This window comes from Sorex araneus, chromosome 4 (assembly GCF_027595985.1).
Source record: "Sorex araneus isolate mSorAra2 chromosome 4, mSorAra2.pri, whole genome shotgun sequence".
NCBI lineage: Eukaryota > Metazoa > Chordata > Mammalia > Eulipotyphla > Soricidae > Sorex > Sorex araneus.
This window is the reverse complement of record NC_073305.1, coordinates 194,700,428-194,718,535: the sequence shown is the minus strand read 5'-3', so window position 1 is coordinate 194,718,535 and position 18,108 is coordinate 194,700,428. Positions and strand designations below refer to the sequence as shown.

Here is an 18,108-nt window from a genome sequence, read left to right as displayed (position 1 = left end):
GCCCCTGAGCATTGCTGGGTGTGACCCTCACCAAAGAAAGGAGAGAGAGAGAGAGAGAGAGAGAGAGAGAGAGAGAGAGAGAGGACTTGAAGCTGAGATATTTATTTGCCCATCTAAGGAAATAGTTATAATTATAATTACAGGAAAATAATTGCAAGCTGCAGGTTTTTTCTTTTGGTTTTGTGACTACACCAAGCAATGCTTAGGGCTTATTCCTGGCTCTGCACTCAGAGATCACTCCCTGTGGGACTCAGGGGACCCTATTGAGTACCAGGGATTGAACCCAGATCAGCCACAATTAAAGCAAGCAGCCTACCTACTGCCCTCTTGCCTTAGCAACACAAACAACATATTATTCTTATGTTTTTCAAGAGAGGTGATGAAGTTTTTGAAAAAAATAATATTAATTAAATGACATAATAATTTCATATCTAATTTAAATGCTAACATAGTCTTACCTTCCCATTATCTTTGAGCCGACTTTCTTTGATCCTATGAATGAACTTTTTGAAAAAATCCAAGACCCTTCTTGGAAACAGGAAGATATTCAACAGTTCACATACAGTTGTGAGGAATGGGAAGAGTGCTGTAGAGAACAGGTAAAAGCGAAGTATGAAAACACAAAGCCAGCCAGAACAACACTCGCATTCAGTACCAATTTGCTGAGCAAGAAGAACAACAGAGAAAGAGAGTCTAAACAAGAGCAAGTCCCCGGACAGCCCTGCGGACAGGGTCAGGTCAAGCCAGCCATGTTACACACATGCCACATCACAGCAGTTTGTCTCTGCAGATCTTTGCAGTAACTGAAGAAACAGAATAAACTTCCTGGGCATCTTAATCTTTTTCTCTGTTGACTGCCTTTTGTCTACGGTCTTTACAACAGGACCACAGTCTGTTACCTTAAATAAGAAATAGGAGTCAGATAGAAATGCTGGTCTGAGTGTGTGTGAGTGTGTGTATTATAATGTAATGAAATACATTAACAAACAATAGAAAATCAGGAAAGTCTCTAATAGGTATGGGACTGGAGAGAGGGAGGGGCAGGTAGGGTACTTGTCTTGCACACATAGGGTGTTTGCCTTCACACAGCTCACCCGGATTGAACCCAACCCATGGCATCCCACGAGTACTGGCAGGAATAGTGACTCCTGGGCACAGTGCTAGAAGTAAAGAAGTAATCCTAGAACGTTGCTGAGTGTGGCCCAAAAGCAAAAAAAAAAAAAAAAAAAAAAAAAAACCCTTTCAAAAACTATCTTTAAAAGAAAAAAAGAATATAAAGTACAGACTTAGATCAGCATTTTGAATAGACCTCTACTAGGTAAAAATGATTGAGCTAGTAGTCAAGAAAAAACCCATAAAGAATAGCACAGCTCAGATTATTTTAATGGTGAGCCCTACTACCTGTTTAAAAAATTGATATTTCATTTCCACAAATTCTGAAGAGGCATGAATTCCAAATTCTTTGCTGATGAAGTCATTTCATATAAATATGCAGCAGAGTTGGGGCAGGAAAAGGAACTACAGACCAACATGTGATATGAACATGGGTGCAAAAATCCTGAACAAAATACTACCAAGCAGAACCCAGCAGCAAATAAAAAGAAGTGTGTCCCAGGGCTTGGAAGCTGGCCTCACATGCTGGAGGAAAAGGCAGCTGGGATAGAGAAAGGACCACTAAGTGACTGACACTTGTTAGACCCTCTCGGGATGGAAGATGCGTACTGAAGGTAGACTATACACCAAACATGATGGCTGCTTAGTAGCTGTATTACAAACCATAACACCCCAAAGGAGAGAGAGAATAGAAGGGAATGTGCCTGCCACAGAGGCAGGGGAGAGGATGAGATGGGGATGGTGAGAGGGATACTGGGAACACTGGTGGTGGAGGGACAGGTATTCGACCATTGTATGGCTGACACGTGATCACGAAAGTTTGTAAGTCTGTAACTGCATCTCACAGTGATTCGTTAAAAAGTAAACAAAGAAAAAAGAAAATTTCTTGAAAAAATGTAGAGCTTTAATGCAAGATACTTTTTGAGGTTGCATATTTGAAAACTTGGATGAGGATTGCAATTGGAATTCATTACACACACTCTGATGAGTCTGATGAGTTCATAATTTTCTCCTAAATCTTTCCTCTACCTTCACAAATTAAGCAAAGTTAAGGAGAGTGAAACTTAGAAGGGGCATACTCAAGAGATTGTTGCAATCTTGGACCCGAGAATTTCCTCTAATATTTTGGAAGGAAAGCAATAAACTGCAGAACAAAACCAAAATTTGAAAGTGTTAAGAAAAGGGCTGGAGCAATAGCACAGCGGGTAGGGCGTTTGTCTTGCACGCGGCCAACCCGGTTTTGATTCCCAGCATCCCCTATGGTCCCCTGAGCAACCCCAGGAGTAATTACTGAGTGCAGAGCCAGGAGTAACCTCTGTGCATTGCCGGCTGTGACCCAAAAAGCAAAAAAAAAAAAAAGTGTTAAGAAAAAAAAATAAAACGTGTGTCCCATAAATGAGGGTTGCTACATCTGAAGGAAGGTGAGAGCTTATAATACACCATATCAGCAGAACAAAAAACCAAAACCCAAATTCCTGTAAATACAGAAAGGTCTTGAAAAAGCCAACACCCTTTTGTGAATAAAACAAAAATAAATTCTGGACCTTGATATGGCATCTGATGTATTAGGAGCAGAGCAATGTTTTCAACCTGATATTTCACAGTCTGTGAGAGAAGGACAGCCAGAGGGGGGTTGAGTATTAAAAAGAAGAAATGGAATAAGGAAACAAAAAGGATGTGAAGCTGTGGGACAGCTGCTCGGACACTTATTTGCCTTGCGCATAGCAGACATGATTCGGTCAGTCCTGGGCATCAGTATGGACCCCACGTCCTCCAGGAGGAATGCCAGATCGCAGAGCCAGGAGGAAGCCCTGAACACCGCCCCGTGTGCCCGAACCCAACACCCCCATCAGAATGGTAGTAGACATACTAATGAAGAACAGGAACGGATCTGAGAAATCGACTTTCAAGAGCTTCTGGACATTTTCCACCAAGGGATCCTTAGGGTTGTTGAGGGAATCCACGTTTATTCCAAATGACGTGCCGGTGATCACATCCATGCTGTAGGCCCCAAACACGCTGAGCAGATAGAGGAAAACAGGGACGTTGAAAAGTCAAACAGGCCCTGTTCATACGGGAGTCCCGCACGGGCGGTGAGAAGCGCCTGGAACTGTCAGTGGCCAGGCAGCAGGGGCGCAGCCACGACTGTCAGGACCAGCTGCTTCCCCATTGCACCTGCTCAGGAGGGGCTTGTCTGGGCAGGAGGGGCGGGTTGCTTTGGGCAGGGGCAAGTCCAAGCCACCCCTCTGTGGAGGGGGACTGAGACCCACGCTCGGCGGCCCTTAGCAGTTTGCCTGCACTATTGCCAGCACTGGGCAGCAGAGCCCTGCAGTGGACCAGGCGGGCCCGGAAATAAGGCGCCTTCCCAGGGGGTCCACTAGGTGGAGAGCGTCTGGCGCGACTCCCCGCCTGCTGTGCTCATAGCGGGTGCCCCAGAGTCCCTGCTGCCACACCCCTACTTACACTTTCAAGTTGATGGATGTGCCCTGATCTGCCTTCTTCTTCAGATTCCTCACCAGCGCATCTCCATACCGGGCAATGATGGGGAACATCTGCACAAAATACAGCCCCGAATTAAAGACAGAGATTCAAGGTGGTTCCCAGAACTAGAGTGTGTCCCCTGGATTGTCAATCAGTGTTCTCTTGGGACACAAAGATAAAAGAACATCAGATTCAGCAGACTGCCCCTATGAAGAAAACCTTATTTAAAACAAATTAATTTTCTAGCCCCTAAGTATCTCTTGAATGTCTAATTAAAATTTCTCTATTGTTCTTACCTCCTTAAGCTTTCTGCTGGAGAAGACTGAAGACAGCAGAGTCCGCAGTCTCTTCCACTGCTCATCCTGAGACAGAGTGAGGGCGTTTTTCATAAGTCCCAGTGAACCAAAGAGCTAAAGTTAAAAAAAAAAAAAGTCATTTTTGCGAACATTAATGTTGGTGGTCTTCCCACCGCAAGCCTCTCCATGCACTTCTCTAACCAAGCACTCCCCTAACCCAGCTAACTTGGACCTTGAAATGCCCTCAGTCCTTCCTGCCCCTCCTGAGAGAAATCTCACACAGGCCTCGCCAATCCTGGGGTTTGTAAGCACCCCAGGACCCTCTCTTCCCATTGCCACAAGTCTCAACACGCGCCGCGCCGCTCTAACCAAGCACTCTTCTCCCTTTCCTACTCTGAGCACTTAGGTCACAATCTGTACGACCTATTTCTTCGAAGAACTCCCTGGTGCCATCTCAATCATTATATCCACAATGATCCATTAGCCTATCCTAATTTCACAAAAACTGTCAGAAACACAAGAAGGTACACAAAGCCCTTCAAAAAAGAGATCATTCTCTCAAGCTTTCACTAGAAGGCCCTACATAAACTAGGAAGAGCACCTTAGGGTAAGGAACTATTCTAGAAGGGGGGAAAGGCTACCATCATCGACTTAGCTCACCCAGAATATCTTCCTGTAGCAAGAGGGAATAGAAATAGAGAACCGGAAGGTTTCACCTCTATCATCCCATAACAACATGAAGAAACAATGAAAAACCCCACCACAAGGAAAAAATGAAGAAAAGATTTCAGAAGCCTCAACAGAGGTCACCCACAAACACAACCTCCTCTCAGATAAGGAATCCAGAGAAGAAATCGTTAAGATGGTCAATGAACTCAAAGCAACCATGGAACAGACAACCAATAAACTAAGGGAGGATATGAACACAGCATTGGAACGGACCACCAAGAAAATACAGGAAGAAATGAGAGCAGAAATTTTCAAAGCTATGAACAGAAGTGACACAATTAAAGGAATTGGTAGATGAAATAAAAAACTTAATAGTAGCCCTCAACAGTAGAATGGTTACAGCCAAAGACAAAATCAGTGAGCTTGAATATGAGCTGCAGAAAGCATATAGACAAAAACAAATAATGGCAAAAGTCCCCAAAATGGCTCAAAGGCAAATCAGTCCTAGGGGATGACCTCAAAAGGAACAACATAAGAATCATTAGAGTACCAGAAGCACAGGTAACTAATCCCAAAGAAAAAAACCACAGTTAAGGACATCATTGCTTAAGAAATTCACAGAGGTGGAGAATGCAGGCATCCAGATTCAAGGAGCTCTAAGGGTGCCAGCTAAAAGGGACCCCAATAATAAAAAACTCCAAGGCATATCATAGTCAGAATGGTGGATGCTGCGGATAGAGACACAATACTGCAAGCAGCAAGATCAAAAAAGAAAATCACATACAAAGGAGCACCCCTTAGATTTACAGCAGACCTATCAGAGGAAACCCTCCGAGCCTGAAGACAATGGTGGGATATAGTGAAAAAGCTCAATAAAATGAATGTCTCACCAAGAATACTCTAAACTCTCACTTAAATTTGAAGGAACCATACACTATTTCAAAGATAAACAACAACTCAGGAACTTCATAGACTCAAAACCAAACTTAAAAGAAGGACTAAAGGGGCTGATGTAAGACAAGAAAAACCCTACAAGAACAACAAACCCTACAGATAGATGGCATATAATCACATGGCAATAATCTCTCTCAATGTCAATGGTATAAACGCACCAATCAAGAGACACAAAGTAGCAAAATGGATTCAGAAAATAAATGTTGGTGGTCTTGATTGGTGTGAAAATTTATCAAAGATTCATCAATAATTTAATAGCTATTTGGTGACTGTATAGTTATTATCAGACCCTGTGCTCAACAATCACAAAATATGGGTCCCAAAGACCCACTTCCCATGATGGTAGAGGAGGCATTCACCAGCTGATGTGGTTTCCAATCTTCTTCACACAAATGTCGCGTGTGATTAGCAAAGTGTCCTCAAAAGAACAGACAGGAATGGGGGTAGGACATTCTCCAGGGCTATGTAAAGAGTGATTCAGGGATAGACAGACACCTTAGCAAACTGGTGCCTCAGATCAGTTCTCTGTGCTCTATAATGTTATATGAACAACCCAAAAAATGAGTTTCTTAAGGTAGTTTTTGTTTTCTTTGGTTTTGTTTTGTTTTCTTTAGGGGGTTACTCTGCTAAATTGCCACTTAAGAGAAAAGGCTACTACATCCACCACAATAAAAGTGTAGTGATTCACTCAACACCTTTATTGCAAACCACAACAGCTAATTAGAGAGAGAGAACAGAAGGGAATGCCTGCCACAGTGGCAGGGTGGGGTGGGGAGAGATGGGTTTGGGGAGGGTGGGAGGGATGATGGATTTACTGGTGGTGGAGAATGGGCGCTGGTGAAGGGAGGGGTTCTCAAACCTTGTATGAGGGAAACATGAGCACAAAATTGTATAAATCTGTAACTGTACCCTCACGGTGATTCACTAATTAAAAATTAAAAAATTTTAAAAAAATAAATAAAATGTATTTATCTTCTTCAATAGTATAGTAGTATACAAATAAGTATAATAAAAACTGCATAAACAAAAAAAGTGTAGTGATTAAGCTTGTTGGGCTTCTGAGCTACTTCTTTATTGCATCTGCTGTGCTGTGCAAAATACTGACCAGTAACTAGCAGTTAATAGCAGTCAGTAATCTGCCTGGTCAGGGCCCCTGATAAGGGCACTGGACTCCCACCTCTGCCCCACCCCTGGTCCAACAAATTCACCATCATCACATGTTCATGATTGGATTTCAGTCATACAGTATTCCAACACCCATCCCTTCACCAGTGTGCATTCCCCAGCACCAGTGTAACCAGGTTCCCTCCCATTACCCCCCTACCCCTACCCTCTGCCTTACTCTATAGTAGGCGCTTTCTTTCTCTTATTTTGAGCATTGTGGTTTGCAATATTGATACTGAACAGTGCCCAAGAATAGACAATGAGGGCAGGAGTGATAGTACAGCAGGTAGGGAGTTTGTCTTGCACGCGGCCAATTCGGGTTTGATCCCTGGCATCTCATATGGTCTTCCAAGCACCGCCAGGAGCAATTTCTCAGTGCAAAGCTAGAAGTAACCCCCCAGCATCGCTGGGTGTGACCCAAAAAGCAAAATAATTAAAAGACAGAATAGACAAATGGATAAAGAAACTATGATACATCTACACAATGGAATACTATGCAATTTTTGGAAAAATTAAGTCCTGAAATTTGTCTATAAATAGGTGGACATGGAAAGTATCACACTGAGTGAAATGAGTCAGAATGAGAGGGACAGATATAGAATGACTGCATTCATTTATGGCATATAAATCAATATATAGTAGAAGACTAATATCCATGGCCAAGAGCAGGGCTTAGAAGTACTGGTCAATGGTTGGAACTAACAACAAGTGTGTGTGGAGCTGAGGGTATGTAAGAAATATGTTTGAATATCAAGGGGAAACACAAAAGTCTCAAAGTTAAAGTTTGAAAAAATATTTCAAGCAAATAGCAAAAGGTTAGAGTAGCCACATTGTATATTACAACATCGATTTTAGGCTAAAAACATTATGAAACAGAGAAGGTCATTTTCACAAGATATGTACAGCGACTCCTAAATATATATGCACCTATGAGGGATCAGTCTCTTGAGAATACAATACGGACATTTCTCAAAAATGGAGGATTGAGTTTGCATACGACCCAGAAATGCTGCTTCTGGGAATATCCCTTAATGGCCTCCAAGCACGTGCAGGTAAAGCATCTGCACTCCTTACAGTGTGTTCATTACAGCACTGTTCACAGTAGCTGGAATCTGAACACAACTTAAGAGCTGAAGAACAGACGACTGGATAAAGAAACTGGTACATCTACACAATGAAATACCACCAAGTTGTAAGAAAAGGGGAAGTCATGCAATTTGATGATATATGGATGGATCTATAGAGCATCATGCTGAGTGAAGTTAGGCAGAGAGAGAGGGGGAGACTCTGAATGATCACACTCATATGTGGATCATAAAGAAACAAGGTGGGAGACTAAGTACTGCCCAGAGGTAATAGAAATAAAGGGCAGAAGAAGTAGTTCTTAGTAGATAGCTTGCCACAGTGGGGAGAGAGAAGGATTGGTCAGGAAAGGGACTGCTCTGACAATGAAAGAGAGAAGTAGTCACTCCGAACAAGCAGTGAATGTGAAAGGGAGGTATAACTTAATACACCTTGACATATAGAACTTGATATACCTTTATATATAACTTGATATATATCATGAATATATATGCTACTCTCCACATGTTCAGACGAGCCTCATGCACGAAGGTACCAGCAGAAGAACACAGGTGTGTGGAACCCACGACCGAGATCTCCAAGGCTGCTTGGATCGGGACTGGGCCTATTCCACCCAGATTCCCCATTTTCCAGTAGGTAGGCAGTCACACCCAGAAACTGCCCCCGGAGCTGTGTAATCCCATCAATGGCCAACATCCAGAAACTATAAAACCAAGCTCCTCGAAGCTTGTAGCAGCGATGTGGCCCTTAGTTCTCTCTTGGAGAACCTGACAAGCTACTGAGAGTTTATAGCCTGCACAGGAGAGTCTGGCAGGCTCCCCATGGCATATTCATATCCCAAATAGTAACAGATATATACATACCTCTTGGAGGGCCCAGCAAGCTACTGAGAGTATCCCGCCTGCACAGGCAGAGCCTGGCAAGCTACCAGTGGCATATTAGATATGCCAAATATAGTAACGATAGGTCTCATTCCCCTGACCCTGAAAGAGCCTTCAATCGTTGGGAAAGACGAGTAAGGAGAGGCTTCTAAAATCTCAGGGCTGAGGGGAATAGACATGTTACTGGTGCCTGCTCGAGTAAATCGACGAACGTGATATCATGTGATATCATCGATTCGTCAATTTATTCGAGCAGGCACCAATAACATCTCTATTCCTCCCAGCCCTGAGATACAGTGATATATCATGAATAACTACGTATTCACGGTGATCCAATATAAATATTTTAAGAAAAAAATTTAATGCTGGGAAATGTAGACTGGTGAAGGGATGGGTGTTGGAATATTATATGACTAAAACCCAATCATGAACAACTTCATAGCTGTCTATGTTACAATGATTCAATTAAAATTGATTAATTAATATATTAAAAGATTTTAATTAAAAATTTTGAAAATTAAAATAAGAGTATTAAGGGGAGCATGATGAGGTCTGTGTCATTCTCTAATGTATAGAGAGGACCTACATCAGTGCTGGCCTGTGCTCAGGGCCTCGTACATGCAAGGCAAGTGCTCCACACTGCAGCTCACTCCCTGGCCCCAGGTTCTGTCTTCATTGTAGGCACATCACAGAAATCTGCACAGATGAGACCCTTCCACAGAGCCTCACATGGAAGAGAGCATGCATGGTGTTGGGAGCTAAGCCAGCTCTGTGCAGACTTCCAAGGTCAGCATCCTACTTGGATGTCGAACTGTCACGATGTAGGCGGTCAGCAGCCTTGGGGAAAAAAGCATGAACAGAAACAACAGTCCAGAGCATGGATGAAGGGCACATGGCATGAGACATCCTTGAACCTCACTTGGAAACTTCCTGTGGATGACCAGGTATGAACATTGAATCCATAAACGAGTGTCCAATCAAATGAAAGGGCACCTACCCGCCGGTTTGTGAAGACAGAGTAACATTCTTTCACCAGGACGGTTTTGATCATGTCTGGGTCAGTAATAGCCAACACAGGCAATGGGCCATCAAAAATCCTGCAATGAGAAAACAGCTGATTATGTTTAGCGCCAGGTTCTGCCGCTGAAGTCCTGCATGGAAGCCCAACTCCCACCCTGAGTTTGTGGTATCTGAAGACTAGATTCAGCTTTGACAGAATATGGGGGGATGGCAAGTCTAAGAGAGGTATACATAGGTGTTCCTGTACCATTTTCATTAATTTTGTACATTTAAATATTATATTATTAAAAATAACTTGGAGGGGCCGGAGCGATAGCACAGCGGGTAGGGCGTTTGCCTTGCCCGCGGCCGACCCGGGTTCGATCCCCGGCATCCCATATGGTCCCTCAAGCACTGCCAGGAGCAATTCCTGAGTGCAAAGCCAGGAGTAACCCCTGATCATCGCTGGGTGAGACCCAAAAAGCAAAAAATAAAATAAAATAAAAAATAAATAAAAATAACTTGGAATAGTAATTAATAGGAGGCAAGCAAATCATCAAGCACAAAACAATATAAAATTAAACGCTAAATGTGGGTTTTTAAATTCAATATTAAATTTATATTTAACATAATATAAATATAATGTTAATTATAATTAAATTTAACATCCTAAAATATTTTGGGCTGGAGCGATAGCACAGTGGTAGGATGTTCGCCTTTCATGCAGCCGACCCATGTTCGGTTCCTCAGCCCCTCTCGGAAAGCCCGGCAAACTATCAAGAGTATCGCGCCCGCACAGCAGAGCCTGGCAAACTACCCGTGGCATATTGGATATGCCAAAAACAGTAACAATAAGTTTCACAATGAGAGACGTTACTGGTGCCCACTCGAACAAACCGATGAGCAACAGATGATAGTGACAGTGACAGTGAAAATATTTCATTGAATTAACAATTATACATTATGTCATATTTAACATATAATTATTATATTATATTATATTATATTATATTATATTCTGAAGAAAAAGTGAGTCAGGGATGTGGTGCTGCTAACCAGAAGGTTGGTGGCTTCTGAGGCTTTCAGGCCCACCCAGGGATGCCAGGTATGATGGATCCTTTGCAGAGGCAAAGAATTTCAGTGGATGCAATTCTTTTTGGGGGGTTAGCTCAAGCAGACGCTCTGTCTGAAACTACACTTAGAAATTCACTAGGGGATGACAAGCATCTCTATTGCTTTTCTCTTTTCCTTGCTGCTGGTACATATTAAACAATTAAGTTTACTTCTTATGAATATTTGCATTTATTTAAAAGTAAGAAATATAGATTCTTTCAGTAATAAATTCAGATTCTAAAACTTAGTTCTCTGGGCTTGGGAGTCTAAGGTTAAAAGCCAGCTGGGCTTTATATCAGACTTAGTCCTCAGGCCAATTTAGCTTTTCCCACCCCAAGGAGTCCTGTCTTTTAGGTTATTACAATTTATACCAAGACCATACTTTTTTAGACTATGGCCCGAATACATGGCCACTGAGTACCCATATTACAAACATAACATCCAAAAGGAGAGAGGAAAAGGGAATGTCCCTGCCAAGAGGCAGGAGGGATGGGGGGGTGATAGGAGGGATACTGGGAACATTGGTGATGGAGAATGGGCACTGGTGAAGGGATGACTGAAATGTAATCACAATAGTTTGTAAGTCTGTAACTGTATCTCGTGGTGATTCATTTAAAAAAAAAGATTATGCTTTATGATTTTTAGACTGCCCCATATTAAAGCCGGGGTAGCTTTGCTGCTTGCCTGGGTTGATCCATAGATCCCACGGTGGGACCCAGCTTTTTGGGGTGTTAGGAACTATGGAACAACTGAAGCCTGAGTCAAGTAATTAAGATGGATGCCCAGGAGTATGTATATTTCAAAGTAAATTATTCTCCAAATTATACTCCAAAATATTAGGAGTATAGCATTAATGGTCATTCTGTGTTTAAGCAAAGAACATAGCTCTATAGTAAAATATGAAGTTTATAGGGGAAAGAGAAAAGCAAGCAGTTCACCATAGTATTGTGAGTTCAAAATGTGGGTGCTCACGTCGTGTATTAGGTGACCATGAGCTGCCTCCCCACCCTGGCTGTGTGCAGCGGCCAATGGATGTGTGAAGGGGGAGGAGGGACCACCATGTTTGTTGGTGATCAGTTGCTGTTTATTCCAATCTCTTCCCGCCATTTATTCCAATCTCACCGCTCACTATTCCAATCTCACCGTCTGCCCCAATCCAGTCTCACGCTGTCTCCCAGTCCAGCCCCACAGCTTTAGTTACAGAAAAACCTACAGGAGCTGGGGGTAAAAATATAGCAGGAGTGGTAGCCCAATCAACATATGCCAAGCCCTTCCTTCGGGGCAAGCTTATTCTGGGACAAAATCTCACCCTGTTTAGAGATCCACCCAAGGACATATTTCCATCTAAGTGTGTATTACCGACTAACACACTGCACTGCTACCTACTGGAGGCAAAGAGGCAGAGAGCCGAAGTATGAAGCTACCCTACGCTGGTCAGAAACCTGAGCGGCTGCTCCTGAAAACCACCCACAGGCTTCACCTTAGCCCAAGAAGAGATTTCATTAAAAAAAAAAAAATCTGAGCTGGGAGGGGAGGTGTTCCCGGCGCGCCTTCCGCCCAGAGATGAACCAAGAGCCGCGGCACGAGAAGCAGAGCCTCCGCGCCTACTGACTGTGATCCTGAGGTCTCCTAACCCATTTTGGCACCAGAGCAGATTCTTGCAGCCATCCATTTTGACTGTGAACTGAGCTAAAATATTAGAAACCCAAAACCGCGCGGCCGCTATCGCGGACTCAAAGTCTTCACTTTTACCAAGGAAGAGAAATTATTAGATGATGCTTATTCAGCAGGCCTGATTGTTGGGGAAAATTTCCAATCAACAATAGTGAGTTCTGTATGGAAATATGAAATGTACTCAATATATAGAGAGAATAATGGGAATATCATTAGCTACTTAGATGGGGGGTGGGGTGGGAGGGGGGTGTATTGGGGTTCTTGGTGGTGGAACGGGTGCACTGGTGAAGGGATGGTGGTTTAATCAGTATTTGACTGTGACTTAAACCTGAAAGCTTTGTATTTTTTTCTTGTTTTCACGGTGGTTCAATAAAATATTTCTTTAAAAAAAATAAGTGTGTATTACCTTACCATTTTCTTAGCCAGTATCCATTTGAACAGGCATTTGAAATTTACTTCGTTTTTTTTTTCCTTTTTGGGTCACACCCAGCGATGCACAAGGGTAACTCCTGGCTCATGCACTCAGGAATTACTCCTGGCGGTGCTTGGGGAACATATGGGATGCTGGGATTAGAACCTCTGTCTTCTGTGTGTAAGGCAAACACTCCACCCATTGTACTATAGCTCCAGCCCCTTAAATTTACTTCTTAATAACATTTTTAGTCATTTTGTATTGACACAATAAGAGATATATTAAGCTTAAACGGTGGTCCTTCCTGAGAATACCTGGCTATATATCCCAGACTATAGTCCTCAGGCCAGTAAGTCTTTCCTAACTCCATCAGGGTCCTTGTCCAGTTACTTCTTTTTGAGTCATTACAGAGTTTGTCAGTGACTGTTCTCTTATTATACGTTTTATGGAGCTCGGATTGTCCATTTATAATGCCAGGGTAGCTTACAGCTTGTCCTTTTTCAATGCCTGGGTAGCTTATGGCTTACCCTGGGTCCATCCAAGTCCTTGCAAGGACCCAACTTTTGGGGTATTAAGAACTAAGGCAACCGAAGCTTAAGGCGAGTTAATATGACAGATCCCCAGGAGTAAATATTATTTGGAGCCAACTAGCTCCCGTTACAAAAGCATAACATTAACTATCTTCCTTTGTCTATACAAAAAGAACATTGCTCTAAATTAAACTATGCAAAAGACATAAGGGAAAGGAAAAGCATATTTCGCTTGCACTTACACAACCTAGAGTCCTCATAAAAGTCTGACTTTTCAGGTCATAAAAATCTGACTTTTCAGGTCACCCCAGGTTCTGATTAGGGCTAGCAGAGAACAAAGGAGAAATGAAAGATAAACACAGAGAAAATGGAAGTGCTTTGGGATCATTTTGATGGGTGTTACTCAGCAAACTTGAACTCCTTGCTGGACGAGACTTGAACTCCTTGTGGATGAGAATGGACAAGGAGAAAGGACATACTAGTGTTATCCAACAGACCTACAAAGCCCAAAGTCACCAGAAGTTTGACTTTATTAGCCTGTCTTGGGGACTTTAGTAGCTCTTAGAAGAGGAGGTAAGGCAAAAGAGAATGAAAGATAAACTCTGGGGATTAGGAGTGTACTTAAAGCCACTGTGAACTTCTCTGGGGAGAGGAAAAAGGGAAATTCACTGATGAAACCTAAAGCATTTGGGATTAATATTCAAAATTTATGTTTAATATAGATTTAACATAGATTTTCATTCAATACTACTATTTCTAATACCCAGCTATTAGAAATATTACTATTTCTAATACCCAGGGTATAGATAGAGAAAAGAAGCATATGACTTAATATTAGATAGAAATTATAATACATTTCTTATATACATGTAAATAGTTTCTGCAACTGCATATGTTTCAATTGTATATGCCCTTCAAGTGATTGACTGCTCCCCCCAACAAGTTATGGTCCCCTGATCTCTGCCAGGAGTACATAGCCATGATAAGCCCTGAGCTAGGAGTAATCACTGAGCATCAACAATTATGGGTCAATAAAGAAACTGAAAGTAGGATAATGAATGACTTCCATGCCCTGTTTACCAAAACTTGTGAATGGTGATTTATTTTAACTATTAAGGAACTGTCCTCACTGGCATAAAGTTTAGAAAAACAGGAATCAAAGGGCTTGGGAAATAGTTCAAGGCAAGTACACTTGCCTTGCCGGCAACTGACCACAGTTCAATTCCTGCCACCACATGAGGTCACTGGAATGCTACCAGAAATGAGTCCTTGGCTCAGAGCCAAGGTAAGACCTGAGTACACCCACGAGTGGCCAGAAGAAAACCAACACCAAAAACAAATATAAAAGGATGACCCAGCAAAAGCATTATCCACTCTGTTTACATGTCAACCTCAGCCCAGTTCCATGGGAAATAGCGAACCCAAACTTTAGGCAGAGATTTTGGAATTTTCATTTAATTGTGAGGAAGGGCTGTGGAGATTTTTCTGATGGCGGGCTAGAAGTATGTGAGTCAGAGACACTTGTGTGTTTAAAAGGGACTGAAGAACTGAAGGACAGAGAGAAGAGGGGACAAGAGATATCTGCAAAAAATGACGCTAGAGATCTGAGGCCACCAATATCAGGAGCCCAGCGACAGTCTCTCCTGGCCTGACTGGGAGGTCTCTGCAGACATGGCAGGACAGGGGACCTTAAGCTTTGCAATGGAGGCTCCCATGCCGGAGGCCCAGTAGGATGATCTCTGCTCATGAAGTTCTCAACCCCAGAGACGTTCCCAGAGTACTCACCCCCACACTTTCCCATATTTTTTAAAACAATTCAAGTCAAAGTCCCAAAGTCCCTGCAGGAGAAACAAAATGATATTAGGCATCAAAAAGTCTTGAGCTGTCTGTGAAAGAAACAGAGGTGGCTGGGGGCCCTGGAAGCATATCCTGCCCATCTTTTTATCGTGAGGAAGCCCCTGGCTCAAAGTGAGAGGAGAGACACAGAGGAGACATTTGAGAGAGCAATGTAAAGTCTGGAACATTCCCCAATTCTGCAGGTGGCAAAGCCAGCCTTGCCTGCCCTTCTCACCTCCTGTGCTCCTACAACTATGCTCTCCCCACCACGATGGGAATCAGCACCACACGATCCATACAGGTGGGCAGCAGTGGGCATGCGTGGTGGGAACTGACCCTTTAGCTGCTGACTCAGCACCACTTCCCGACACCCGAGTCCTGTTGAGTGAAGGATGTCAAGGACTCCTTACATAGGTGCGGGGAATACAGCCAGCTCAGCCCAATGAGGAAGTTGGAGGTGGGGTTGGTTCCCCTCTCCAAGGCAGAGCAATGTTAATTGCTCCTGCTTTTATTTGCTATACCTGCTTTTATTTGCTATATTTGCTGCCCAAGTCAGCTGCGATAGCTGAAGCATGGGTCGTGCAGAGCAGGGCCTGACTCTATGTCCCTGTGGGCTGGAGGAAGAGGTGGGAAGGGGCTGGGGGCGACCACCACCCAGTTGGTGATCAGCGGTCCTGCAGGCCTGTCCAGTCGAACAAAGGGGCACATTTGTCAAGGAACTAAGCCGGACCCACAGCTCAGAAAAACAACACAGAAAGCACGAAGCTCACTCACATGCCGGTAAGACAGCAAAGTTCCAAAAAAGGGCAGCGGGGTCGGCCCCGGGACCCCCAGTTTCTTGAACCATCCGTGTGTGCGGGTCCCGTACCTGCAAGGGAAAGAGAAAGGTAGCCATGGAGATTTTGCAACTGGGCTGGTCAGCTGCTCCTGTAATGAGAGAAGGCAGGCGAAAGAGGTAATAATGAGGCGCTAGTAACAGCACTGAGCTGGGGCCACTCCAGAGGTAAAGGCTGGCAGGTGCCCAGTGGCTCCATTCCCAGCACTGTGTGGCTCCCTGAATACCACCAGGGTATTTCTGAGTGAGAGAGCCAGAAGTCAGCCCTGAGCGCCGCCGGTTAGGGACCCCCCTTCTGAAAAAAAGATGATAATAATAATTTAATAAATAACAAGAGCCAATAAGAGGTCCAACATGCAGGGCAGTTCTTGGAGGCTTCCAAAGCCACACATCGTCCTGCTCAGAGCAAATGACAGTTACAGGCAACATAAAGAAGGACAATGTTCCCCAGAGTCAGATGAAGCAAATTTTGTGTCTTCTCCTGAGGACTTCAGTCTTGAATGTGCTTCGGTGCCAGGAGTCTGCCCCAACCCAGCAATCTCGGTGTGTGACTTAGTGAGAAGGAGTCCCTGCCAGAAGGGACTTGGCTGTGAAGACCCTGCCGGGGTACCTGTCCAGGACCTTCCTCGGAGTGGTGGGGAGACACGTGACCACTGCCCACCAGGGCCAGCCCTGTGGCTCCCAGCCCCGCTCTCTCTGCAGCAATCAGTTTACTGTCTGATGCCTTTGCTGAGGTCAAGCTGTGACACTTGGACTGTGTCTCAGAAACTCTGGAGATGCTCATCATCGAGCACCTGTCCCCAGGGGCAGACCTAGTTGCACTTGAGCTCACATGACCCCATGCGAAGGCAGAGGGATACTCTGGTTTCTGTCCATACCCATTGGGGAGAGTAAGGCCATTTGTGGTCAGGGGGTCCTATTCCTCCCAGTGTGTCTGAGCAGGGGCCTGTGTTGTTGCCCCTTGTGGTTCGCCTGTGCCTTCTGGGGCTTCAGGTGCTATGTGTGGCCTGACCCTCGAGGCCCAGCCCCACCTAGGCCACACAGTGTCACTGAGCCTGTCCCCATGCCCAGTGAGACCAGGACTGACGGCATCTCTGGGTCCCACTGTGCAGGACTCTCCCTGCCCCAGCCCCGGGTGCCGGCCCCTGCTCTCGCTCATTCAGTCACGCCAGGAGATCAGAGGATCCTGCATGCAGGTGCAGTCAGAACTGCATCCACCACCTAAGACTAAGGCAAAGTCACACCAGACTCACACCAGACTCCAGTCCTATATTCTAGAAGGTTCTGTCTCCCACACACCCGTGTACTCTCAAATACTGACTAGCATCCCTCTCTACCCTCCAGTAGGAAAGTCAGTCTGAGGCCAATTAGAATGAATCTAAACCACGTTGAACATTTGAAAACAGCGTGTCTCAAAAACTCAGAAAAACCCAAATATGTGGGAACCTGTGACTGAGATCTCCAAACCTGCTCAGATCAGGACTGGGCATCCCCCTCCCAGCTCCCCATTATTCCAGTAGCTTGGCAGACACACCCACAAACTGCCCGCCCCCCCCCCCCCGTGCCAGTTAATCTCATTAACAGCCAAGACCCAAAGACTATAAACTAAAGCTCCCGGAAGAGAGCGCTGCACGCAGCCACATTTGCGGCCACATGGTCTCTTACACTGTATTTCGCCTACTTATCAAAAGTAGCACACGTTGTTGGATTCGATTTGCTAATATTTTGTTGAGGATCTTTGTGTCTGTGTTCATCAGGGACATAGGTTTGTAATTCTCTTTTTTTGTGGTATCTTTGTCTGTTTTTGGTATCAGGGTGATATTTGCTTCATAGAAACTCTTTGGAAGTGTTTTTGATACTTCAATTTCCTGGAAAAGCTCAAATAGAAATGGAGTAAGTTATCTTTAAAGGTTTGGAAGAATTAGTAAATCCATCTGGGCCAGGACTTTTGTGCTCGGGGAGAATTTTTATTACCGTTTCAATTTCCTTGATGGTGATAGGTCTGTTCAGGTATTCCAGGTCTTCTTGGTTCAGCCTTGGGAGGCTCTAGGAGTCTAGGAATTTATCC

At 44.1% G+C, this 18,108-nt stretch overlaps 1 protein-coding gene across 2 annotated transcripts in view; it reads right to left on the bottom strand.

The window, feature by feature from the left end:
* Positions 1–18,108, bottom strand: part of LOC101543423 (cytochrome P450 3A12-like) — a 30,825-nt gene that overhangs the window by 10,289 nt on the left and 2,428 nt on the right. For both annotated transcript variants that reach the window (XM_055136125.1, XM_004617342.2), the window contains exons 2-8: positions 15,980–16,073; positions 15,155–15,207; positions 9,639–9,738; positions 3,891–4,004; positions 3,577–3,665; positions 2,984–3,132; positions 459–586 (exon numbers count right to left, since the gene is read on the bottom strand). In XM_055136125.1, coding sequence (XP_054992100.1) covers positions 459–586; positions 2,984–3,132; positions 3,577–3,665; positions 3,891–4,004; positions 9,639–9,738; positions 15,155–15,207; positions 15,980–16,073 — 727 coding nt within the window. The remainder of the gene's footprint in view (positions 1–458; positions 587–2,983; positions 3,133–3,576; positions 3,666–3,890; positions 4,005–9,638; positions 9,739–15,154; positions 15,208–15,979; positions 16,074–18,108) is intronic.